At 37.9% G+C, this 26,680-nt stretch overlaps 1 protein-coding gene across 1 annotated transcript; it reads right to left on the reverse strand.

Annotated features, from left to right (window-relative positions):
* Window positions 1-2,909: 2,909 nt before the first annotated feature.
* LOC102783360 (sodium- and chloride-dependent GABA transporter 2-like) lies at window positions 2,910-19,876 on the reverse strand. Its single transcript, XM_006783296.2, has 15 exons — window positions 19,645-19,876; window positions 19,075-19,268; window positions 18,698-18,832; window positions 14,218-14,358; window positions 13,919-14,018; window positions 12,333-12,465; window positions 11,439-11,573; window positions 11,181-11,284; window positions 10,629-10,753; window positions 10,003-10,115; window positions 9,770-9,907; window positions 9,487-9,589; window positions 6,070-6,170; window positions 5,251-5,421; window positions 2,910-4,282 (listed from the first exon to the last, which is right to left on the reverse strand). Exons 1-15 carry the CDS (start codon window positions 19,650-19,652, stop codon window positions 4,139-4,141), a joined length of 1,845 nt encoding a protein of 614 aa, XP_006783359.1. The 5' UTR covers window positions 19,653-19,876; the 3' UTR covers window positions 2,910-4,138.
* Window positions 19,877-26,680: the final 6,804 nt, after the last annotated feature.

A 26,680-nucleotide genomic window follows, 5' to 3' on the forward strand; every position in this document is an offset into this window, starting at 1 on the left:
TTGCATATTTAATTTGTTATGCAAGTAGTGCTGAATGCAGCATCTCTCTCTCTCTCTATCTCTCTCTCTCACACACACACACACACACACACACACACACACACACACACACACACACACACACACACACCTACACACGCACACACACACACACACACACACACACACACACTTACCAGTATAGTTAAGCCAGTCTGAATAACTTATGCTGAAAGTGTCAAAAAATAAAACGTGATAAAAAAAAATTCTGAGCACTCAGTAATATGTGGAGTTAATAATCTTTTGCAGACTGTGTGGCTTAAAATACACAAGAAAACTGTTACCTTTACAATCAGGGTGGCAAATTTATTTTAAATATGCAATGAGTCCACCAAAATTGTTTTTCTCACAATCAGTGTTCCAGAACAGCACGACAGGAAGCTACTATATCAAACTAGCTCGCTACTGCAAAAGTTTACTTATTTATTATTATTACTATTATTAATTTTTGTTTTTGCAAAGCCCTGTAAAAAACTTCTGTGCCATGTTAGAAGGGTATTGATATTAAGTACATAATGCATGCAATTAAAAGGCTTCAAAAAATGTTTCCATCAAATAAACTACATGGTGATTGTACATATCCCACAAATACAGAGAGTGTTGTGGGAACAAGCTGATACACCAAACCAAAATGTAGAAGTAATTTGTTGCTTAGAAGTTCACTTAGACTTATGTAATAACAAATTAATAACAAATTACAGGTAATAAAAAATAACAATCCAGCAATAACCTGTATCAACAAATTACAGGTTAGTATAAAAACAAATGTGCATAAATAATGTAAATAATATAAAAAAATATGACGTGGATTGCCATTAAAGACAGATAATAAAAATCATTTTTACAGTTAGATGCAAATATTTTTGGACACTGACATAATTTGATGTTATTTAAGTTTATTATTAAATCATATTAAAGACAATACTATGATGAACCTAGACTTACAGATTTGTAACTTTAATTTAAGGGGATGGACAAAAACACAGCATTAACTGCTGATAAAGAGCCATTTTCATGCATAGTCCAGTTTTATCAAGAAATAAAATGTAAATGAATACAATAAATAATAAATAAAATGCTTATTTTGTATACTTCATTGAGAATTATTGCAGTAAATGGTTACCTGAACCCATTGATATCACCACTGATTTCTTCCGTTGTGATGCTTTAATGCAGCTGTCTTGATTTGTGACTTTTTTGTTGGTCTTTATGCTCAGCATGGTGAAGACTTATGCAAAACCCCTGTGATTGCTCCAGGTTATTGTCCACCAGCTTTGCTGCATTTCACTGAACCTGTGCAGAAAGTATAGCTTTGCACCTTGTTTTTCAGGTATTGTTATTTTCTTCTGATCATGAGTTTTCCATCGTTTTTTACACCTGTCCTTCTGGTAAGGTAGGAGCTCAGTTTTATCTGTTGATAGTTTTTGGCAAAATCTAATCTAAATTTTCTTTTCTTGAGGCTAAGCAATGTGTTTTAACCAGCTTTTATCTTCTTTTTTACGTCAGAAGAATAAGAAGAAACTACTTTTGGCTACTCCATTGTGACAAGGGTTCACCACAGCAGGATCCTCAGCCTGTTTGATGTGGGAAAGTTTCACGCCAGACAAACCCTGAAGGGATTTGTGTCTCTGGCTGGATTCAAACCAGGAACCTTTCAATCATCAAGTGAATGTGTAAACCACTGCACTTTGCAGCCACTTATCTTTATGATAGACTTGGACAATGCCCAGCTCCTGGAAAGTCTTCTTCAGCCACAGAAACCATCTGCTTCCATGGATGTGTAGGTCTATCTTGCAGACCTCACCACTGTTTTCGCCCTTTTCTCTGAATTTGACCTTCTAATGTTCTCACTGTCTCTTTAATGACTTTCTAATGTTTTAACAATGTAAAAATCACTCATTCATTTTCACTGGTAGCATCTTTGACTGCATGTTGTAGATTTTCAGCAGCAGCTTAAAATGCAAATGCCACCTTCTGAACACCCCTCAAACATTTACCTGCTTGATGTATGAAGAATTAATAGAATTAAAAGAAAGAAAAGAAAAAGTACACACATATCAATGAAATGGCTTTAGTGCAATTATAATTGAGCCCCTCAAGATGATAGACAACATATAATTATTGCAAGAATTTGTAAATGATTAAAGCAATATTTTTGTCCAAACCCCAAATTAAATCACTAAATCCACGTCTACATCAAATTCATAACTGTACGTAACATAAAACCCTTCCTTCCTACCCACACAGCTAAAATAACAGAAACCGTGTCAGTATATAAAATATATGTTGAGCTCACTGTATCCAAATCATTCTTCATTAAATGAACACATCAGCTGCAGCTTGATTTTTTTGTTTGTGTTTTTTTCAGATTGTGTAATAATCTGAGGTCACAGTGGATGGCGATAATTTGCATCTTCTGATCCTTGAACAAGGTGACAGGCTGTAATCCTTTATCCTTTACTGAAAAAAGTGTTGGCAAACTTCACAAACCTTGTTATCTCAAAAGTGTGTTATTGCTCTATGCCTCACAGTGACACATTATTGCTTATTGTGCATGTTGCAGAGACCTCAGGGCTGTACTACAAAGTAGTTTAACTAATTTTCCCAGTGGTCATTTAAAAAAAACCAAACAAACCCAAACTCATCTTGAGTGGTGTTTGTGGTATATGACAACACGAAGGCAACTGAGATGTTGGCGAGTCAACTCAGTGTTGAGTTGCCTTCATATCGAATGGGAACTTTTGGCACAAGAATATTATATTAATATATTTCTTTCAAAGGGAGCAAGTAACACTTTCAACAACAACAACAACAAAAACAACAACAACAATAAAAAAGGCCATTAAAAATTCACACTGCCAAGTCAAAAAAACAAGTAGCAGACTCAAATGTTTTATTAGAATTACTTCAAGTTTTGATGACAACGCAAATTCCCATGGTATCGTTTCATAATCTTAGGCAAGAATTGCACAAATTTTTCACTAAGATCTTGTATTGTGTCAGCTGATTCATGTGTGAAAATGTTGTCTCCTGTTCCACAAACAACTCTGTGCAATATTTGCAATATTTTTTTCTTATATTTGACTGTGCAATAATCACTGTGCAATATACTCACTCAAATGTGCAATCCACTGGTATTCCTATTTATCCATATTATATATTCTGTATTTATATATGTGTATATATGGTATATTTATGCTTATATCCTTACTCTCATTCCCCTTTATTGTTTCTGTAACATGCAACTGCTGTCGGTGCTGCGCTACTGGAAACTGAATTTCCCAGAGGAAACCACCCGAGGGATTAATAAAGTTTCATCTAATCTAATCTTTCAGAGTTGCTGAATCCTCGATTTGTCTTCTCAGAATCATGAAAGAAAGAAAAAAACATTGATGGCAATTCAGTACATCAGCGGTAGTCAGCTGACCACTGATAAGTAGTTTTCCTAAAGCTACACAACTTGTACTGTCTTAACAATGTGGAAATGCTGTTAGCTTCATAAAACTTTTTTTCCCCAAGATGAAAAAATTTCATCCTTTTTCCCAAGATGATGGTTCACCATCATCCTCTTACCAGCTTGCTTATTTAAATACGGGTGGTTGCTTTTTTTTCTTTTTTTGACCAGGCAATGTAAGACAGATTCAGCATAGAAAATTTAGAAAACTTTTTTTTTCCAGCTGCCTACATTAATAGGCTTATCAGTATTATTGCCACATTATTAAAAGTACATCTCAACACAGTTACAATTATGAATTCTATCAATCAGCTGAAATTGTGGCAGTGTTTGTGGCAATCTAATGTGAAAGTCACCTACAAGGCTCAAGTGCTTTTGTTTGAGGATTGTGGTGCTAAATAAGAGCCAACCAAACACTGGAATGATTTGAAACTGTTTGCTGCTAGCAAGACAAAAAATGTAGCGGGGAATAAAGTTACCTCGCTAGTCACTAGTCTACACGGTCTCTCAAAACTCGACCTGCCTCTGAAACCTGCTAGAAGTCTTCGGAATTAATGATCTTATCAGTATTTCCTTTACAAAACCTTGAGTTTAAACTAAAATAAAAACATCACATCTGACAAATTTGTAAAAATGTTATGGTTTTCAGACTTGCATCTCCATCTCAGCTCCACCTCTTCCCTTGTTGGCAACAGGAGTAAGAGTAATGTCTGGGTTTAAAGGGCACTGCTCGGGCTGCTTTGCTTTTCTGTGCGTCAAGCTCTGCGGGACGCACAGCTGCCTGAGGTTCTGTGGAAAGACGATCAGTTCAGTCCATTTGCAATAAATCATAACTTTTCAAAATGTGCAGAAATGACCAAACACCTATAAAAGCTTCCCCAGTGTCCCTCACTATTGATTAGATTACTGCTAATTTGTTTGTTCTACGAATTTTTAAAATGAACATGTTTACAGTTTAACAGACAGGATGATGCCCTGGAGTCTTCTACTTGATCTGCTGACTGTTCCTCTGACACCAGAATGAACTCAGGACTTCTAATGGAAATGCTTTAATAACTATTAAAATGGATTGTGATGGGATTTAGTACAGATATTAATGCCCCCACACAGGATGTAGGGGGATAACTTTACTGAGCCTCTGATTTTTCATTATTCTTACATGTTTCCAGATGGATATCTTATCTGAACGACACTGGAGCATTTTTTTTTAACTCAATGACCTTTCAGCCAGTACAATCTAATGACGGGCTTTTGGCTTTTCTGGCAGCAAAAGCATATTAAAGTTTAGGGTAATCCATCAGGAAGTATTTTGTTGTCTGGTGCCCAGCTTTGCTAATGTTTTTGGCCTAAGATGAGTTGCTGAACTGTCTGTGTTAACTTTTGTCAAAGAGGCTGCAACTTTAAGGACAGTGATGTGAAAAGCTTTTACTTTAAACTACAGAATTGTAAGGCCTAATGCTCTTGAATGTGTTGGACTGTTAGTTAAAGAAAAGAACATTCTGATGTGTTGGCAGATTAAAAAGTTCATATAGTTTTAGATTTTTAAAATATTTTGTTCGACACCAGTAACAAGAGGAGACATGCACACAGCACTGTTGAATCCAAGCATGGACACTGTTTTGATCCATCTGCCACACTACCTTATCCTGACTGCACTTGTCATGGTGGAAAAACATTTAACACTAAACTGAACTGAATTAGTAACAAGATCAATGGTGGTGTTTCGGTGGTGCTCCTGTTTTCTTTAGAGTGCATACCTGACAAATTGTCCCTTTCATTGTAGTAACTTTAAAGATGATCCACAGAGGAACCAGAAGAACACAGAACAGTCCAAGAAACCAGCCCAAAGCGTACGCCCAGGTCGGATAGACGTAGGTTTTGTTGAACTTGAGAGGCTTATATTTCACAATTGAAAAGACAAAAGTACCCTGACAGAAACAAAAACAACACAACAATGAAGTTTTGAAATTTTAAAAGAAATTCAGTTTTAGAAAAATCTTTATCATCACTAGTGAAAGTACAATGAGTATAGGTTGCTAATAATAGGTTATCTAAGTACAGTTACTCTAAATGTATATGGATACTTTTGATTTGTGTTCTCTTCATCTGGGAATATTTTCCGTGGATTCATTGTTCCTTCATTGTCAGCAAATCTAAAATAAGTTATTAAAGAATTTGATTTTTGGTCCTGAAACATCTTGCTTGCAGATGCTGGTGTAGGCTCCCACTGTTGTAGGTCCTCTCGTGAAGCACTAAGCACTTTCCCTCCAAACCCATGTTTTCACTGCTGACATATTTACCTGACACAATGCTGCACATCATTAACATTTGTCTACAAGTCCTTTAGTTTCTGCTTTGCCTTGCTGGCTGTTCATAGTGTGATAATGTAGGGTCCTTGCATTATGCAATAAAATACATCTTGAGATGACTGTTTTTGTGAACTGTCTCTAAAAAATAATCCTGAAATAAATGAAAACACACACAATAATTAATAATGAAATAAACTATAGTAGATTTTCTCTTCCCCCATGAATAAATTAGACTACTTGTGTTCTTAGGAACTCTGTTTCACTCACTAGACACACAGCAGGGGTAACGTAAAGCCAACAATGCTTCATTAGAGGCCAGGGACGATAACCTATCATGTCTTCAATGTTGTCATAAAGACGATCAGCACCTGAGCAAAACATGAGAAGTTAATAACAAGGTTAGAATTATCACTATACATTTTACCAGGACTGATAAAATAATAATAAAATCATAAGAGTTAATAATGAATAGAATCATAAAATGCTTTCTACAAAGTCAACCAAAACAGTGAAAGTCATTCCTAAACAGTGTTGGGCAAGTTACTTTGAAAAAAAAAGTAACTGAGTTAGTAACTGAGTTACAATATTCTAAAAGTAATTAATTACTTGAAAAGTAACTATTGCGTTACTTTAAAAAAAAACATTTAACCCTCTGGGGTCCAGGGTATAATTGGCCATTTTTAACTACTTTTAATTTTCCCTCCACATTTTACCTTTAAAAACTATTTACTTTGCCCTGTTTGGCATCATTGTTTTCAGCACAACCTCACGTGTCTGAATTTACAAGTACGTTTTCATTTTGACATACCAAATTAACACAATTGATCTAAAATCAGACAAACAACATAAAATCAGAGTCGAAGTTATATTTTTTACTGTAACAACCAAAAAACATGTTTAATAAATCATATTTCATAACTTTAAATGCAAATATAAATTCTCAATTTTAAAATCCTATGCACAAGTTTTGCAAACAACAAAGTTATTTGCATCCATTTACCTTTTACCTTGATTTTTTAAATAACCATTTCAAACTATTTACAGAACAATCAGCTGTTCTGCATTCAATAGGATGCCACACAAATCATTTGTGCCACTCCAAAACAATAATTTCTGTCGACTATAAAGGAGAACATCACAGCCTGATACCTGCAGGCCTGACAGCAGGTGTATCACTCCTGTTTCTACCTGGAGACAGCAGTCGCCTCATTGTTCTGACACATGACACAAAACTATCCACAACACTACACACTAACTACACAAGACAACACATTAACTACACACTCCAAACACGCTAAACGTCACAAATCTCTCACATCTCAAAACTCGCTCTCTCTCTCTTTTTCTGCTGTCTCTCTCTCTCGCTCTCTCTCTCACCGTCACTCCTAAAACTTCCCCTGTTTGTTTGTTTGTTTGTTTGTTTTGCTCATAAGCAGAGAGTGCTTGCTAGCGCTGTCCTTAGACAGTAAACATGACGAAACTATTGAGGAAAAAACGCCACCTATATATTGTTTATCATGACTCTGGTTTTATGTGGCCTATCAACACAATTTAAAAACTGGTATATATTACCTTGTTGCTTTGTCTTTAAGTGGTCATGTGATTGGCTTACCACGACTACTTTATTCTTCCTCAGTCAAACCCTTAGTTCCAGGTGTTGTACTAGACAGTGACCGTGATTACCGTCAGCGGGAGCGCGCGCTGCTGCTTAAAGCTGTAGCATCCAGATTACTTACGTAGTCAGCTACTTCCGTGCAACTGATATAAGATGCGGTAAGCTGAACACAGCTTCAACTGTCTGGTTGTTGAAAAATAGTAACGGACAGTTTTCTTGTTAGTAACTGTAACGGCGTTGTAACGATAGGGAATAGTAATTAGTTAGATTACTCGTTACTGAAAAAAGTAACGCTGTTAGTAACGCCGTTACTTGTAACGCCGTAGATGACAGTAGATGACAATTGATTTTTAACAGTCGTGCAATCAATATTTGCCCATTTATCTGACACATTATGATCATTGATACCGTGGTGCCAGTGGTTCGGTCCTAGTTGAGCATCACTGTCTCTCAAAGAGTTTAATAACAATATTTACACTTAGATATGAATGAAGATATCAGCTGACATCACTGCTTCACACACCAAATGTTTTTCTCATCCTAACCAGGAAACACTGTGAGGCAGTCCATAAAGCTTTGTTCATGCATTGCAGATGTGTTGTTATAGTTGAATGTTTAGTGTTCTTTAGATCTTTTGCGTTCATTCACATTCAAAGAATCACTACTTTCAGCTGATTTGGATGCCACAAAGTGCACACATAAGGAACACTAAATGCATTTGAAAATGACACATTTAGTTAAAACACAAAGAAAAACAGTAAAATGAAGGTCTGCATATTAATTTTTTTGAACACACAAAATATGACCACATCTTCTCCAGTCTAAATAACCTCAACACTATCCCGCACATTATGTTTAAACATCAGTTTCTTCCATCACATGAATAGAAACGTTTCAGGCCATTACTTCTAGTAAATAACGGGCACATTGTACACGTCTTGTACAATTTTAGAGCTAACCAAACCGTGCAAAGGTTTAGGCAAGCTTAGCTTGATCTCTCAGATGATTACCAAAGCTTCAGGTTAAAAGTTCCACACTTATCTTAGCAGCCAATCAATCAGCAGCCACTGGCTCATCTAAGTAGCTTAGTACTTTTAAGATTAAGACAAATGATGCAAGGAAAGTAGGAAAAAGCTATAGGATGGATTTCCAGGTATCTTTAGTTTGCAACACTATTAACAAATGGTAGTTAAAAGGAAGTTGATGTGTGAAAGAAAACCTAACCTCTAGCAACACCTGCCAAACCACAAGACTTTTATGCATAATCGACACTAAATTCAGCGTCAGAGGTTTGCAAGTTTGTATATCTAAATGAGGCTAAACGGAGACCTATGGGTACATGAAGTTAAAGCAGAACTTTCTAGCCACAACACATGTCAGCTGTTAAGCAGTAGGATGGATCCATTATGCCTTCAGCTTATGTTTCAGCCAGTGGCAGTAAATACAAGCAGTTTTTTTCACAAGGCAAATGTCCAAACATTTGCTAAAAAAGCTAAAAATACAAAGAGCAAAGCATCTGCAAGAACATTTCAATATGAGTACATAAACAAAAGGTGAGAACCCCACCTGTCACTCTATGTTTCACAATTTGAGAACCACTGATTTAACAAATGCTTTAGTTAGCAAGAGGGAGATAGCAGGAAATATTAGATGAGCCTCTGGAAGAATGCAGTAGTTAGTGGTCATAATTTTAACCTCTAACTAATTTGAGAGCTTTTTTTTTTTTTAACACTGACTTCACATAATTGTGTTGTTAGACTGGGCCTGAAGGGAAAACTCCACCGCAATAGAAAGTGGTTAAAAAGTGAAGCTGCTGGTAAAGTGGTGCTGAGCCAGTACCCACAAGACACGGCTTATTCTTGTGACCCCAGCTGAGCAAGATTCAGAATAGCTGGAATGAACGCCTATACAGTAAGCCTAAATTTTGGCCATTTAGTAATAAGTGACTCAATAAAAGCAGCCTTAAGTGTATTTTCAATTAATGCGGGATTAGCAGGATTTGAATCAGCTTTCTTAGCCAGATCTGTGCAAACATGCAAGGATTTGACTCTCGGATTTTAATGACTCACCATATATCCATCCAATCGCTATCGACTGACACACAGAAAGAAGGAGAAGATTGTTTCCACTACACACATAATGATCAAAGAGTTGAAGGAAATACAAGCCGCCCTGCAGGAAGACAGAGAGGTTAATTGGTATAGCTAATCAAAGATAAAGACAACAAATGCATGCATACAAATTCAGTTTTGCCTAAAAAGAACTAAGTTAAGAGTAATGAGCACTGGTCCATTTTTACACCCTACTGAGGGTAGCGTAAAGACTTGTGGGAAAGTTAATCAGAGCTCTCACCTCGGTGACAAGGAGGAGGCCGAGAAAAAAGCAAACAGAGCAGATACAGAGCAGCAGCAATTCTCGACGATAAGCTCTTCGAAACACATTGGGGAACATATCCGTCACTGAGGTCATCAAACACTCCAAACTCACAAACTGCAAGAGACACAGACAAATCAAACACATTTACTAAGAACCAAACATGTACAGTGATGAAAAATAAACAGGATTTCTAATGGCTTAATGCAAACCTGTGTATCTGCCCCCAACAAGATGACCATGATGAAGAAACATATAGCCCATAATTGAGGTAAAGGCATCATGGCTACCGCGCGCGGATAGGCAATAAATGCCAAGCCAGGTCCTGTTCAGAAATATTTTCAGTCATTGATGGCAACTTAAATATTTTTGGATAAAACTGCTTACTGCAGCCTTCTCCCAATTTATATTTTAGTTACAGCACTCTAAATGTTTTAAATCTGGACTCACAAATTCTTGCAACATCCTACTGTTAGGCATATTAACCTGATGGCATTCATTTATTTCATTAGAAAGAGTTTAAGGTCAGGAGGATTGTTCAGGATTAAAGACGGGGAATTACTGTATTAGCCGTGCTTAGCTAAGAGAAGCTAATACAGGGATTTTGTCTCCAAAATTAAATTAAAGCCATTTCCATGCCAAGTAAAAACACAGGCCCAGCTTTTCCATTTAGCACTGTTTTGTTTTGCTTTGATTTTGGTTGTTTTTTTGTTTGTTTTTTTTGTTTTTTTTGGTGGTGGGGGGGGGAAGGGGGCGTATTTTAAAGTGGATTAATAAAACACACTGACAGTGTAATGACTTCATTAAATATAACAGAGGTTGTGTAATGATGCCCTACCAGAAGCTGCCACTTCTGATATTGGCAGTCCTTGTTCGTAGGACATAAATCCCAGAACAGAAAATATTGCAAACCCTGCAACAAAACTGGATCCTCCGTTAACCAAACACAGAACAAATGTGTCTCTGTGGAAACAAAAGAAGAAAACACACAGCATTCAACAAAGAGCAAAACAAGAAACCCACCCACAAAGCAAAAGCAGCTGTTTAAAATGTTGAAATATGAAAAAAAGTACCTTGCTGCCCAAGATATTAAGTAAGAAGAAAAAAGTTGTACAGGATTTGAGCATTATGTAAACTTTTTTATTTACTGTTCCATAATCAAGGGGTGTCATACACAGTCTGCATGTTATTAAGAAAGCCTGTGCCGTTTTATGAATGTATCACTTTGGTGCTCCCTGCTGGCTATTCTAAAACTAAGCGGTCAGGGATTAAATAACGTTGAAAACATCTGTTTAGTGCAGTTTTATCTTGTCATGACAATAAGATTACTACAATTTTTGAGCATATATTTTTTTTAAATTTAAGAATATGGGCGGAGGAGCGTACTCACTTGTAACAATCATTGTTATACTTATTGTAACTGCCCAGAGCCGTCAAACTCCCCTGACAAATCCCAAAGGAGAAAAGAACTTGTGCACCCGCGTCCATCCAAACCTGATGCCAACACACAGATATTAGTTTACTCATCACTAAATGACGATATTCATTGTGTAAAATGTAGGTATTTTAGTGTTTAGGCTTCCATGGGTAGTGTGCAAGCTTGCAGCTTTGCTTGGTATTGACACATTGTTTTGATCTTATTACTTACTTGAGGGTCCACCAACCTTGTGGGGTCAGGATACAGGTAAAAAGCTAAGCCGTTTATGGCTCCTGGTAAAGTGAGTCCACGAGCTAACAGAACCACTAACATCACGTAGGGAAAAGTGGCCGTAAAGTAAACTACCTGTCAACAAGAAGGAAATGCATGGTTCAAAGCAGACATCACAGGGACATTGTAAAGTTTGATGTTCTTTGGTGTAAGAAAACATTTTTTGCCATCTAAACATATTTCAGACAATACATTCCTCATTTGTGCCATAGTATTGTCTCTCTTTTTTTGCTTGCAAAATGAGACATGACTGCTGTCTGCATTTAGGTGTAACTCCTCTTCCTCCAAATACATCCCTGTGCCTCCTCCCAAAGAGTTCAGATTTAGTTTGATCTGTTCACAGAACATTAAGCAATACTGGAACCATGTGATCTTTGAAACTTAAGAGGGGGTTGCTGTTACCTTAGGTTCTTACTCATCTCTTTTAGAATTGCACAATAGTGTAATCTACACAGGAAGCCACTCCCAGGGAGAGTACCAACACTCCTGAACATTTGCCTTGTTACATCCTGATAAACTCCAGCTTGTATGTATTTCTGTATTGTCCTTCTAAGGTCCTATAAAGGTTCTTTTGATTGAAGTATATGTTCACACCAACAAATTTATATGAGACGATTAAACTTTCAGCAACCAGACCTTGGATGTGACTCTGATCATTTTCTTTTCAGTGACCAATTAAAACAATCATGGTATTTTCCAAGGGTTCACAAATTTATTCTTGCAATATTACTTCAAAAGATACCGTAGATGTGATAGTAGATGTATAAACTGTGTCTACCGAACTTATTTTCTAAATGCAGACTAATAAATCATATTTTAAAGATGTTTCTCTACCTTTCCAGTGGACTTCACTCCTTTCCAAACACAGAAGTAACAAATGATCCATGCCAGTAAGAGACACAAGGCCAAATCCCACCTCAGGCTACCAATCTCCTCAATCCCTTGAGATATACCCAGTACTCTTCTCCTGAAAATAAACCCATATTATTTGTTAAAACGACAGCCATTTGGGCGCAAAAAAACTTTTTTTCACAACTACTATAAGTGATAACAGAGTTGACACAATGCAAATGTTACAATATTTATTTACAATAAACCAGAAACTCAGTTATATAGTTGCCCATCAGCCAGACACTAACCTTCCTTATTTACCTATATAGATAAAAAATGCACATAATTTCAACAAATTTAGTGGATTCAAATCTCATTACCTAAAATATGTTCAAGGTATTTAGTTCTACAGATAGTCTTTTAGTTCTAATACGTCTTCTTTTATCCACTTGTCCAATTCCAACAAAAATGTATTTTTGTGACAGGCTGCTAGTCACAAAGTGCCTAAAGATATCATTTCAGAGTACAGTAAACACCACAGATTAAAAGGAATCAGAAATGATTATACTTTTATTATATTCAGTAAATGACATGTTACTGTCATGGAGTTAAAATGATAAGGTGCTAGGCAACATGATGAATCATAATATGTAAAATAGATAGAACTTTTAGCAGCCAAGTTTGGTTGCATAACTTATGACCATGTAAGAGGAGAACAAACTGATACATAGAGATTTGCTGCATTATAATGTGTGAAGTCACTGGTTGGCTGTAACCAGTCATATCAGGGGCAACTTAAACTCATTCAGCACCAAGTGTTTAAGTTCAGGACTGATGTGAGTATATGATCAGTAGTAATCTTGGCCACGAAAGTATCAGCATGCCACTGATCACATTACTGATGTCAGTACATTTATGACATACATGGTGATAAGAAGGCACCAATCATACCTTCCTAATATTGACTCTATCAATAGGACCACTCCTTCCATAATCGTGACCAACAGTATCATGATTAAAATCATCCAACAGCACAAAGGTGGTATGCTGTGTGTGGTACAAAGTAATATTTCAAGCAGTTATATAATTTGATATCTGGTGAGTTCGTAATTTTTATCAACACTGAGAATCGAGACTGGGCCAGATGAGCTCACAGCTGTGTACAGCCGCGTGTTATGACTAAACACGATGTGACCTAATCAGTATCTGAATAATCCAACACAAAAATGACTTGATGGTATTATCGCCAATTATCAGCATCCATCCCAAAAAGGATCTTACATCTGTACCAGATTACAAGAACAGATCTAAAGACAATGAGAGCTAAAAAGATGGATGTTCCAGATTAACAATCAGGAAATTGTATTTGGACTGATTATGTAGTGTGGTAACCATGTGTTTACAGATTGCCTACTCTGATAACTATTGAGAAATAATGAGCAGCTATTGGTTAACCAGTATGGAAATGCTGCTTTCCAATAACTCAAATATATGTTGTTGAAATTTAGGGACTGATGGCTTCAGTGTTCGGCAAAAACTCCAGAGGTAAATCCATCTACCGAGGTCAGAGCCATGTCATTTACACTTACTCCCAGAATTCTGTTGCTGGTGTTGTTGCCGGTGTTGTTGCGTTTGCAGCTGCTGTCCAGTTGGATGACGCATTTGCTTTATCAAATTCAAAACAAGACTCTGACAAAGAAAAAAGCAGAGCCATGTCAACAAAGTTTAATCTATGTTTGATAAAAGAGATATTGGAGACTACACATTTGTCAAGCACAAAATGACCTCACTGTCATGTGAGATTCCCCAAATCATCTAGATCACCATGCCAATAACCCTGAAATAAAGAATGACCACAGTGAAATCTTCCTTCGCTTTGAATAGCTACCTGTATTCCAGGAATTCCTGCAGCTAGCCCATGGAATCTCAGCACTGAAGGATGAAAAGAGGTAGAAGAAAGCCCATGCCTGGATCACAATGTATGAAACAGCAGCATATGCAATCACTACCTGGGTTGCATATCCAATACCTGAGAAGATAAAGCGGAGTCAGTATATATTATAAAAAGGCAATTAAATTATACTGCAACATATGGAGTAAATTTCAATGGCATCCAAAACATTTGTACTTTTGTATTTTTTTTTTAAACCTGCCCTGCAAGAGAGTTTCACAGAACTATCTGGAAAGTAGCTGTTGGAAAATATTTTGAAAATAATGGTGCTAACATCAGTCCAAAGTAAGAGGGGCAGGTTTAAGAGGGCCTACCTATTACTAGGTTCAGGCACTTGAGGGCTTGTGCATGTTAATAATAATAATAATAATAATAATAATAATAATAATAATAATAATAATAATAATAATAATAATAATAATAATAATAATAATAATAATAATAATAATAATAATAATAATAACAACAACAATAATAATAATAATAATAAATAACCATAAAATAAAAATGTCTCCAGTTTCCCAAAAATGTTTCCCTGTGTCTCAACTGTCTCCAGTTGAGACACAGGGAAAAATCTCACAGTGACAACAAAATCCACCAGACCACGGACCAGTTGCTCAGGTGAACTCTGTATTAACTGGATTAATGGGACGAAGGTGGACAGGATGAACAAAAATGGTACAGATACATTTGTACATTTCTCAGCAAAAACACCCAGGTGCTGGTATAGTTTGGACATAGTACCAAGTGGCCCCGGCAGTGTGACACCTCAGTTGCATGACATGACACAACACAGACATCCAAAACACAATAGGCATACACTGCACCATGCATTACAAAGACAACCTGGGCTCAGATGCAGCTTATGAGCAGAAACTTCTTCAAACCCAAAGTGCCCCTTTATTCCTCACAGCTTTATATTGGAAGGGAGCATAGTGGTGGCCTGTAAATTAGGCCCTGAAGAAAAAGGCCAGTACAGAGGATTTGAAGCTCCTAATGTGTCATTAGCGAAAAGGAAAACTGATTAAAATCGAAGATTTAAAGAAGGCAGGGGTAAAAGAGTGCCCAGATTCCATGTGTAATACACCTGGACCTGTAAAGAAAGCATCCCTATCACAAAGATGGAGGTTAGTGCAGGACCTCCAAGCAGTAATGCTACAATGGCCACATGATGATCAGACAAAAATGTATGGCTAGACTGAATGTTTTGGACAGCCCCACAGTTTAAAGTCTCCAATTGCTTAGGAGGGTGCCTTTTAAACTGGACAGTAATAATAGTCCATCAGTTCTGAGATGTTTTACTGCTGTTCCAAAACTCTTCAATCACTTATGATACTAATTGTCATACTCACCACTATCTGTTTCCTGCAGGTCCCTCGTGATGTAGAACCATATCCTGGAAACTACACCTGCTTCACAAGGGCTACTGGAAGCTGGAACTTGGGTTACTGACACTGATGCATGTGAAGTGCACTGGTTTTTAACCCATACTGTTGGTAAAGCAGATGTTTGGTGGCTGTTTGGGGATAAGAAGCTAATATATTGAAATATATTAATGAAATAATGAAATATTATAAATACAGAGTTGTTGACATTTTTGCAGATTTATTAAAAAAGAAAAAACTGAAATATCACATGGTCCAAAGTATTCAGACCCTTTGCTGTGACACTTATTCATTTAACTCATGTGTGTCCATTTTGTCTGATCGTCCTTGAGATGGTTCTACACCTTCATTTGATTGATTATACTGATTGAACTTAGGAAAGCCACACACCTGTCTATATAAGACCTTACAGCTCATAATGCATATTAGAGAAAATGAGAATCATGAGGTCAAAGGAACTGCCTGAAGAGCTTAGAGACAGAATTGTGGCACAGAGCTGCCTAAAGTTACAAAAAGATTCTGCTGCACTTAAGGTTCCTAAGACTATAGGGGCCTCCATAATCTTTAAACAGAAGATGTCTGTGAAGGTTCTCAGTCATCCAGGTCATCGTAGTCAAAGAAGCTTGCAAAGAAAAGCGTCTGAACTTCTTTGCTTGAAGTTGCTTGAAGACGTTTCAGTTCTAAACAGAAGATGTTTGGAATGACCACAACCCTTCATAGAGCTGGCCGTCCGGCCAAACTGAGCTATCGGGGAACAAGAGCCTTGGTGAGAGAGGTAAAAAAGAACCCAAAGATCACCGTGGCTGAGTTCCAGAGATGCAGTTGAGAGATGGGAGAAAGTTGTAAAAAGTCAACCATCGCTGCAGCCCTCCACCAGTTGGGGCTGTATGGCAGAGTGGCCCGCTGGAAGCCTCTCCTCAGTGCAAGACACATGAAAGCCAGCATGGAGTTTGCTAAAAAAAAAAAAAAAAAAAAAGCTGCAGGGACAGGACGACTGAAAGATGAATGCTGCTAAGTACAGGAATATCCTGGACAAAAACCTTCTCCCGGGTGCTCAGGACCTCAGACTGGGCCCAAGGTTTACCTTCTAACCAGTCAATGACTCTAAGCACACAGCTAAAAAACGAAGGAGTGGCTTCACAACAACTCTGTGACTATTCTTGAATGGCCCACCCAGAGCCCCGACTTGAATCCAATTGAGCATCTCTGGAGAGACCTAAAAATGGCTGTTCACCAACATTTACCATCCAACCTGACAGAACTGGAGAGGATCTGCAAGGGGGAATGGCAGAGGATCCCCAAATCCAGGCGTGAGAAACTTGTTGCATCTTTCCCAAAAAGACTCATGTCTGTATTAGATCAAAAGGGTGCTTCTACTAAATACTGAGCAAAGGGTCTGAATACTCAATATTCAGTTCACACCATGTTTTGGTGTGGTAAAATGCAAAGATATAACGGCTGGTGCAGCTGTTCTTTAGCAAGCAGATTGGGTTAGTGAGGAATTGATCATTTATATTCAAACACTAAACAAAGGTCTATCTGACAGTTATATAATGGACATACTGCAAAGGGTGTAGTAAAAGTAATGCTTACACATTTAACCTTTTGATCATGATCAAAATGGTAAAAATGGATTCAGTTATGTAACAAGGGCAACGTCTGTTTAATCATGGTTTTGATTTGATTAGATGCATCTAGTGATATTCTGTACTTCCTTGGATATTTTAGAAAACCAAAATCAATTACTTGACTACTGTAAAATAAAACATTGCTAAAAGCTGTACTGTGCATCTGTTTAAAAAATATAGCACTACATCATTTTAATTGGGTTGACACTTGGGCTGTTGCAACATCTTGTTTTAAACCATTCCATTGATGCCCTGGCTTTATGTTTAGGGTCGTTGTCCTGCTGGAAGGTGAACCTCCGCCCCAGTCTCAAGTCTTTTGCAGACTCCAAGAGGTTTTCTTCCTAGGTGGACGGCCTTGTCTTGGTAGGTTTACAGTTGTGCCATACTCCTTCCATTTCTAAATGATCGCTTGAACAGTGCTCTGTGGGATGTTCAAGGCTTGGGAAATCTTTTTGTAGCCTAAGCCTGCTTTAAATTTCTCAATAACTTTATCCCTGACCTGTCTGGTGTGTTCTTTGGACTTCATGGTGTATTCTCTTAGACAACCTCTGAGGCTGTCACAGAGCAGCTGTATTTGTACTGACATTAGATTACACACAGACTCTATTTAGTCATTAGCACTCATCAGGCAATGTCTATGGGCAACTGACTGCACTCAGATCAAAGGGGGCTAAATAATTACGCACACCCCACTTTGCAGTTATTTATTTGTAAAAAATGTTTGGAATCATGTATGATTGTCGTTCCACTTCTCACGTGTACACCACTTTGTATTGGTCTTTCACGTGGAATTCCAATGAAATTGATTCATGTTTGTGGCTGTAATGTGACAAAATGTGGGAAAGTTCAAGGGGGGCGAATACTTTTGCACTGTATGTGCTGGGGACAGACAAGAGAAGCTTTTCTTTTTGGCAGTGAACATAACTGATTTCTTTTTTCTTAAGTCAACAAGTTATTTTGCAATTCTCTGAATCTCTGAATAATCTTGACCTTGATGTTTTTTTCTCAAGGAAATGTTCTGTGTCAGTCAGATAAGCCAGATCTGTCAAAGAACACACATGAACCAGTGCAGTAGGTGAGACAGCACGACAGTCTCGACACTGTAAGATACAACACATTACTCACACTTGTGCTCTGAACAAAGTTAAGTAAAGCTACAAAACTTTTTTGTGCTCAGAGGACTTACTTCATGGTTTCATACATAACCATACATCACTCCAAAAAATAAAACCTATTATTTGAGTTATTGTTTTTCACGTAAATTTATTTCACATGCAATTCCCAAAAGGTAATGTGTATTTTTTTATGTGAAACTAAAGGACAATTCAACTGTTGGTAAAGAGGGCATGTTTTCACACAGTATCAACTCACACTTACATATTTCAGCTTTTTTTATACACTGACCTTCAAACAAGGGGCAGAAGTGCCTCCAGCAGGTAATACATCCCTGAGATGTGAACTGTCCCATGGCTGTTTCCAGGAGGAACATTGGGATGCCACAAGCAAGCAGAAACAGGACGTAGGGAATCAGAAATGCACCTGAGAGTAGAAACACGAGGATCATTACACAAATATGCCACAAGATTTTGCTTGGGGCAAATCTCTTCAAGCATTACCCTTCATGTTCACATATCAACCATTTTGAGAGAATGCAGAGGGGATATATATATATATATATATATATATATATATATATATATATATATATATATATATAAACAATATTTATGTGTGAAGGTTAACTTTTTCTCTCACTGATAATAAATGTTTGATCTGCATACCTCCCCCATTTTTGTAGCACAAGTAGGGAAACCTCCAAAGGTTTCCCAGGCCAACCAATGTTCCTGCTACAGCCAGTAAAAACTCCAACTTGCTCGCCCACTGGCCGCGGTCGAGCAACTGAGTCTTCTTCATGAGACCTTTTTCTTGCCCGGGCACGTCCACGCTGCTTCCTTTGAGAAATTCCCTCGGCATGCTGAGAAAATCAGTAGCAAATTAAGTTGTATTGGTTTTGTTTGTTTGTTCGTTTTTCTTGTTTTTTTGTTTAAAAAAAAAAAAAAAAACAATACAAAAACCCTCACCCCAATGTCCTTCCACTTCCTCCACACTTATAGGACAACTGCTGTCAAACGTTTAAAGCTCTCATTCACACTGACAGAGAGCTCTGGGGGTTTTATTGCACACATTCAGAACTTCTCAGCTGATTATTTGGCATTGCTTATAAGCTTAATTTATTCATTCGTTGAACTTAAGCTCGTAGGATAATCGGGAATTGAACTGGCGACAGAGTGCTGCCGCATTTTTTGGCGTTAAAGCGTAAAGCGGAAAAGAAAAACGCGGTGAACACCTACCTCTCCATAATCAAACTCCCGCCCCCAAGAGCCCCTTTCCAGCCTCAGAAAACTGATCAGTATTTCTCTCAGCCGCTTACACTGCAAGAGCTCTACACAGCAAACATGTCATGAAAAGAGCCAAAGTGAGAAACAAAGTAACCGTGGTTTGCTTTAACTCCTCTGACCCAATTATGGCCAGACCTGCACGTTACGCATTAGAAGAAAAAAAAAGAGGTTTGGCTATGACAAAGATCCGATCTAATGCCACTTCCCTTCTGTAATTTTCCACTCAGACAGGAAGACCTTGAGTGTATAAGATTAGCACTTTGGCTAATAACTAAAGCAAAGCAGCTGAGCCGTCTCTGTTAATGTCATGTGCTGTAAAGAGACCTCACTGAGCTGCCAGCTGGAGGATTTGTAGCAGTGGTTCATACATCACATGAAAGCAATATAAACATTTCTGTATGCAAACAGGCATGCGGTGGGAATGACTGAACGTATAGTGTGCACCTTGTGTTATTGCATGGCGTCTATAATTAGATGCAGGTTCTGCTTCACATCTGTACACGTGCAGCTGCTTTAATTTCCTTTCTGAATGTGTTTTTCTGAGCTCTGATCGCTGAATGTTTTCTGTGAATAATTTACTACATTGATATTGCTACTGATAAATATTTGTTTTTTACGTGGCCCTGAGAGGCCAAACGGACTGCAACTTCAGAAAACACTTGCAAAAAGAAAAATGCTGCAAAAAGAAAAATGCTGCAAAAGCACACACAACACAACAGAAATGTTTCTGGGGAGACCAGTTGCACGAACCAAAACATGCTAACAAGTGCACTGGGACTGGGAGACACTTCAAAGAAGTGGAAGCAGAGCGGCCAAAGAGTAAACTTTCAAAAGTAAGTTCTGAATATTATGTCACTTATTTATGTGCAAATGTTTAATAATGAAGAACATTAAAACATTACTGTTGGCCACATGCCGGCAAAGTTATGTGACATTAGCGATGTTTGTACTTTGTACTCAGTGTTTACTTTGTTTTAAAGCCTTTACTTTAAAATATACGCCGTTCGATAGTCGACCTTAATCTTACAGAGAATGTGATGATTTTGTGGATAATTAAAGTCAGTCATATATCCACAAACACAACAAGCTGAAAGTCAGTGATGCTGCTCGGTTTGCAGTCCTGAATATCACGGCACAAGCAGGATTCACTGCACTGTTAATGTTAGCTGTGTTATATTGCTGCCTCTGTTCGGTGGTGTCGAGCCAAACGGACTTTAACATGTGTTTGAACGAGCTGACGGTTCACTCGTTAAGCTGAAAGAAAGATGCTTTAATCACAGCAGTCGCACATGTGTCCACTGTACCATCTGGGAACTCTTCTTGTTTAGCACTCGTAATAACACAAACACTAAATCCTCCTGTTTGTAGCAGTGTAAACACCTGAGACTGTCACCTGTCTATCTGTCCTGCACTCTCTCTCTGTTTCTTTCTCTCTGATTGTGGAATAAAAGTATGAACATGTGTTTATAAGTTACACTTGTGTTTGAATCCTGCAGCTTATCACACATTTGATTTCCATGTGTCACAACTGCAAGTGTCCAGAGTGAGGACAGACTGAGGGACCCACTGCTGCACATCATCTGTGAGGCTTTGCACCCCTGATGATCCACCAGGACAAACTCAGCAGTGTGTGAGGAAGAGGAGGAGGAAGAGCCAGCAGCAGCTGACAGATGGAGAGAATAGACAGACTGTTCCCTGTTTGTGAAGGACTGCTAGGAAAGTTTAGAATAACTAATTGTCTGTCCTGAATCAGTCTCATTAGGTAATGTTCAAATAATTTTATCATTCCAGTGTTTTCAGTGTGGGAGAAAGTACTCAGGGCCTTCAAGTTACACACTATGAAAGGCAGCAACAAGTTTAATGTTCAGAAACCTAAAGTATGTATCAGCAGCAGATTGGAGCTAAAAATAAATGTTTGTTTCAGTTCTATGAAGCTTTGAGTATTTTGAATTAGTAGCACTGCTGTGTTTGTTGCATCATATTGCTGTAATTGTTTATATGCTTTATATATTCTGAGGTAAATTGATCTATAGTGTTACATCATATTCTATAAGGATGTTATGTGTTTGTTTACTTTCTGCCCAGTTTGACCCATTTAACAGAAGTCAGCCTATTTAAGGCTCTGATATCTATTCTGTATGACTTAAAGCAGTTATGACATGGTCTGATTTTCTCACCCAATAAAGGAATATTTCATATATCAGTCTACTCTTCATTCTATCAGACACAGTTATCACAGCTCGTACATTTGCTTCTTCCACACATATATAAGCATTGAGCCAAATTTAGTAATGCCAACATATTAAAAGAACAATATTTGTCTCTTATATATAATACATCTATATATACACTGTCACAGATACTTGTCTTTAAGTGAAGATTTAAGGTGATAGGAAATATAAATAAATGCAACTTGAATCTTTACTGAAGCTCAGTGTTTGGCACAGAGTTCATGTTCACTGCTGTAATAACTAATAATGATTAATATAATATTTTCCATATTATATTTACATTATCACAGTGAGATGACTTTAGTCTCATGAACAACATTAGCTAATTGTTATTTACTAGCTAATCTTAAAAGACTGTTCAGTACAGAAATGAAGCCCAACAATCATGTTTTACAGTCCTGTGGTCTCAGCCTCAGATACTTATCAAATCACACAAAGCTCATGTAGAAACAAATGTACAAAATATGTTCTCCTTCATTTCTGTCAAACAAAGCTGTATGAAACGTTTCCAGCTGTTAGTATCATGGTTGCTAGGCAACCTGGGCAGTGCAACGGAGGCTAGACCTTCCCATCTCACAAGCCTACAAGCCTCGCACTTCAGGCCTCAGCGGTCTTTGAGTATGCGGCCCTTGAGGACCGTTAAGGCTGGGTACTTTAAGGCTGCAGACCCTGAATTGGGAAACAGTCCCTGAATTGGGATACAGCCATACATACATGTTTTGGTTCGTGCAACTGGTCTGTCCAGTTATTGTCTCCCCAGAAACATTTCCGTTGTCTTTTTTCCTATTTCTGTTGTGCTTTGTGTGCTTTTGCAGCGTTTTTCTTTTTGCAGCATTTTTCTTTTTGCAGCATTTTTCTTTTTGCAGCGTTTTTCTTTTTGCAGCATTTTTCTTTTTGCAGCATTTTTCTTTTTGCAAGTGTTTTTCTTTTTGCAGCATTTTTCTTTTTGCAAGTGTTTTTCTTTTTGCAGCATTTTTCTTTTTGCAAGTGTTTTCTGAAGTTGCAGTCCATTTGGCCTCTCAGGGCCACCGTAGTTTTTTTACTCTATTTACTTCCATCTTCTAGTAGCTGTACTCATCAACTTTGGGACTGCTGCACCCCCACTGCTCTGACACATAAATGGTATCAGTAAAACTCAACCAGTCTCAGCATTATAATTAGAGTGCAGACATGGATCCTGAAATGTGCTCCTGTAACATTTCCTTTCAATTAAATATAGTGACACACAGATGTCATTTAATATATTTTCAAGTGCTGCATTTCATTTATATTTAAAAAAATATGTTAGTAAATGTAATAAAAAATACTCTTATTCAGACTTCTGTACATATTAATAACTGTGTTGTTATTTCATTTTTAAATGGCAATATTGTAAATCAAGTTGTAACAAAGGTTGCTTTAAATAATGTGCACATTACTGAACAGTCAGTCTCACATTTTTGTCTTACAGCCTTTCAGTCAGAGTCGTTCCACTGTCAGAAAATATATGGAGGCCATCGCGAGATAAACTGTAAGCTTGTGTTACCCAATTTGATAACAAATCGATGTGGACTGTTGGATGTGTCTAAATTGAAGGTTAGACTGGCACTAGCTCATATTATGCCTAATTTGCCAAACCACCATTTGGAAAGAAAATGTGAATGTCTGTGTCGCACCTTAAAGAGAGCTCTCTGTTTTCAGGTTCCCAGAATGGCAGAGTACAGACAGAGCTGAATGCATGTTACCTGTTTTAAAATGAAAACACATTAGGGTGCATGAAGCGAAGGGCAGAAAAAGTGTTTCTAGGAACTCTGACCTGTCAACTAGCAGCACAAACCCAGCTAGCAACAGTACACACAGGTTATGTTACTAGTAAGCATTTGCCACTAGATGATCAGCTCAACTTACTGCCATGGAAATCTACAGCCATAAATACAGGTTCACATGTAATACATCCAGCTTTATATTGTACAGTAGATCGCACAATAATAGATACAGAGAAAAACCCAACAATCATATGACCCCCTATGAGCAAGCACTTTGGCAACAGTGGGAAGGAAAAACTCCCTTTTAACAGGAAGAAACCTCTGGCAGAACCAGGCTCAGGGAGGGGCGGCCATCTGCTGCGACCGGTTGGGGTGAGAGAAGGAAGACAGGATGAAAGACATGCTGTGGAAGAGAGACAAAGATTAATAACAGATATGATTCAATGCAGAGAGGTCTATTAATACATAGTGAGTGAGAAAGGTGACTGGAAAGGAAAAACTCAATGCATCATGGGAATCCCCGGCAGCCTACGTCTATTGCAGCATAACTAAGGGAGGATTCAGGGTCACCTGGTCCAGCCCTAACTACAGTATATGCTTTAGCAAAAAGGAAAGTTTTAAGCCTAATCTTGAAAGTAGAGATAGTGTCTGTCTCCCGAATCCAAACTGGAAGCTGGTTTCACAGAAGAGGGACCTGAAAACTGAAGGCTCTCCCTCCCATTCTACTTTTAAATACTCTAGGAACAACAAGTAAGCCTGCAGTGCGAGAGTGAATGGGGTGATATGGTACTATAAGGCCATTAAGATAAGATGTGGCCTGATTATTTAAGACCTTGTATGTGAGGAGCAGGATTTTGAATTCAATTCTGGATTTAACAGGGAGCCAATGAAGGGAAGCCAAAACAGGAGAAATATGCTCGCTCTTTCTAGTCCCAGTCAGGACTCTTGCTGCAGCATTTTGGATTAGCTGAAGGCTTTTCAGCCAGTTTTTAGGACATCCTGATAATAATGAATTACAGTAGTCCAGCCTGGAAGTAATGAATGCATGAACTAGTTTTTCAGCATCACTCTGAGACAGGATATTTCTAACTTTAGAGATGTTGCGCAAATGGAAGAAAGCAGTCTTACATATTTGTTTAATATGTGCGTTGAAGGACATATCCTGGTCAAAAATCACACCAAGGTTCCTCACAGCGTTACTGGACGCCAAGGAAATGCCATCCAGAGTAAGAATCTGGTTAGATATCATATTTCTAAGATTTTCAGGGCCGAGTACAATAACCTCCGTTTTATCTGAATTAAGAAGCAGAAAGTTAGCGGCCATCCAGGTCTTTATTTCTTTAAGACATTCCTGCAGTTTAACTAATTGGTGTGTGTTATCTGGCTTCATGGATAGTTAGAGCTGCGTGTCATCTGCATAGCAGTGAAAATGTATGCTATGTCTTCTAATGATACTGCCTAAGGGAAGCATGTATAATGTAAACAGAATTGGTCCTAGCAGTGAACCCTGTGGAACTCCATAATTGACCTTAGTGTGTGAAGAGGACTCTCCATTTACATGTACAAATTGGAGTCTGTTAGATAGATATGATACAAACCACTGCAGTGCAGTACCTGTAATACCTACAGCATGTTCTAATCGCTCTAATAGGATATTATGGTCAACAGTATCGAACGCAGCACTAAGGTCATTCCACTTAGTTCTCACTTTTGAAGTTGTCCATGCTTTTAGTTAGTTACTTTTGAGTGTTCCTAATTTTATTTAGTTATTTAATTGTACAGCAGAGGTTTGGTAATGATTCCACATCGCTTCTTATCTCGGTTCACAACAACACATCAAACGCAGAAAAGAGAAAACATCCTTGGCTTTATTTTCTTTAAGTCAAAAAGAAATTGTGAGCAGGCTTACATGACTTTGCGCTCACGCTAACAAAGAGGCGCTGAGAGTACATCAGGTACCAGTTGTAAACGCTGGTCTCAGGTCGCCACAGGATCTGACACTATGCAGAGTAGCTAAACTGTCTGTGCACCTATACGAGTAGACATTGGATCAGCCTTAATCATTCACGCTGACAGAGAGCGAAAGAGCAAATTACACACATGAAAAAGACCGACTACTTAACTTTGACATGAGTCCTCAGGTACAGGTGTAAAGGCGAACAAGGATAATGCGTGCAGCATCACTCTTCATTAACCTCAAAATGCATACACGCAATGAAAAGGGTGTCTCTAGACTTTACACAGTTATGTGAACAAGAAAGTTTTCACAAGACTATGTAGTCCTGTGAAAAACTAAGTGCATCCTTAATGCTTCCATAGGAATTACAAGTGTAATAAGCAGCCAGGTGCTGCTAATCAAATCCAGAAAGAAGAAAGATGCCCAACGGATTTTCTTTACCAAATTGACCATCCCAGCTTTGCCGTAATGGTCCATTTGATTCACCTTTTATTCTTTATTTTATTTTCACTTGCTGAATACGGGACAGACTTGACTGGGGGAAAGAAAAGGGAGAAAGAAAGAGGGAAAGAAAAACAGTTGAGAAGAGGGACGGGGGAGAAGGGCAAAAAAAAAAAAACAGAATAAGCAAAAAAAAAATAAAATAAAATAAAAAATAAAAATAATACATATATCGATCACCTGGATCACCTGTTGAGAAAGAAAAAAGAAAACAAGCAGAAGAAAATTAGAGTAATACAATAAACCTGTTGAGAAAGAAAAAAGAAAACAAGCAGAAGAAAATGAGAGTAATACAATAAACAACATCACAATGATATATGGGAATATGACAGTAAATACTAAATATTAAACATTATTGTGCAGCACGTAAGATCGATAGCACACAGTGTGCTTTGAGGTAGGAGCCAAAAAGGGTGTAGTTTGTGTGTGTGATCACCCGTGTGTACACCTGTGAGCATGGACGCGCTTGTTTTCTTAAAAGGTTCCTTCATGTAATGATCTGCTAGAGGGTGTGGGGGGCCACTGCCCCGTCCTCCAGGGCATGAAGCAGGTAT

The sequence above is a fragment of the Neolamprologus brichardi genome, chromosome 5, assembly GCF_056152115.1.
Source record: "Neolamprologus brichardi isolate AB-2024 chromosome 5, ASM5615211v1, whole genome shotgun sequence".
In the NCBI taxonomy this organism is placed as follows: Eukaryota; Metazoa; Chordata; class Actinopteri; order Cichliformes; family Cichlidae; genus Neolamprologus; species Neolamprologus brichardi.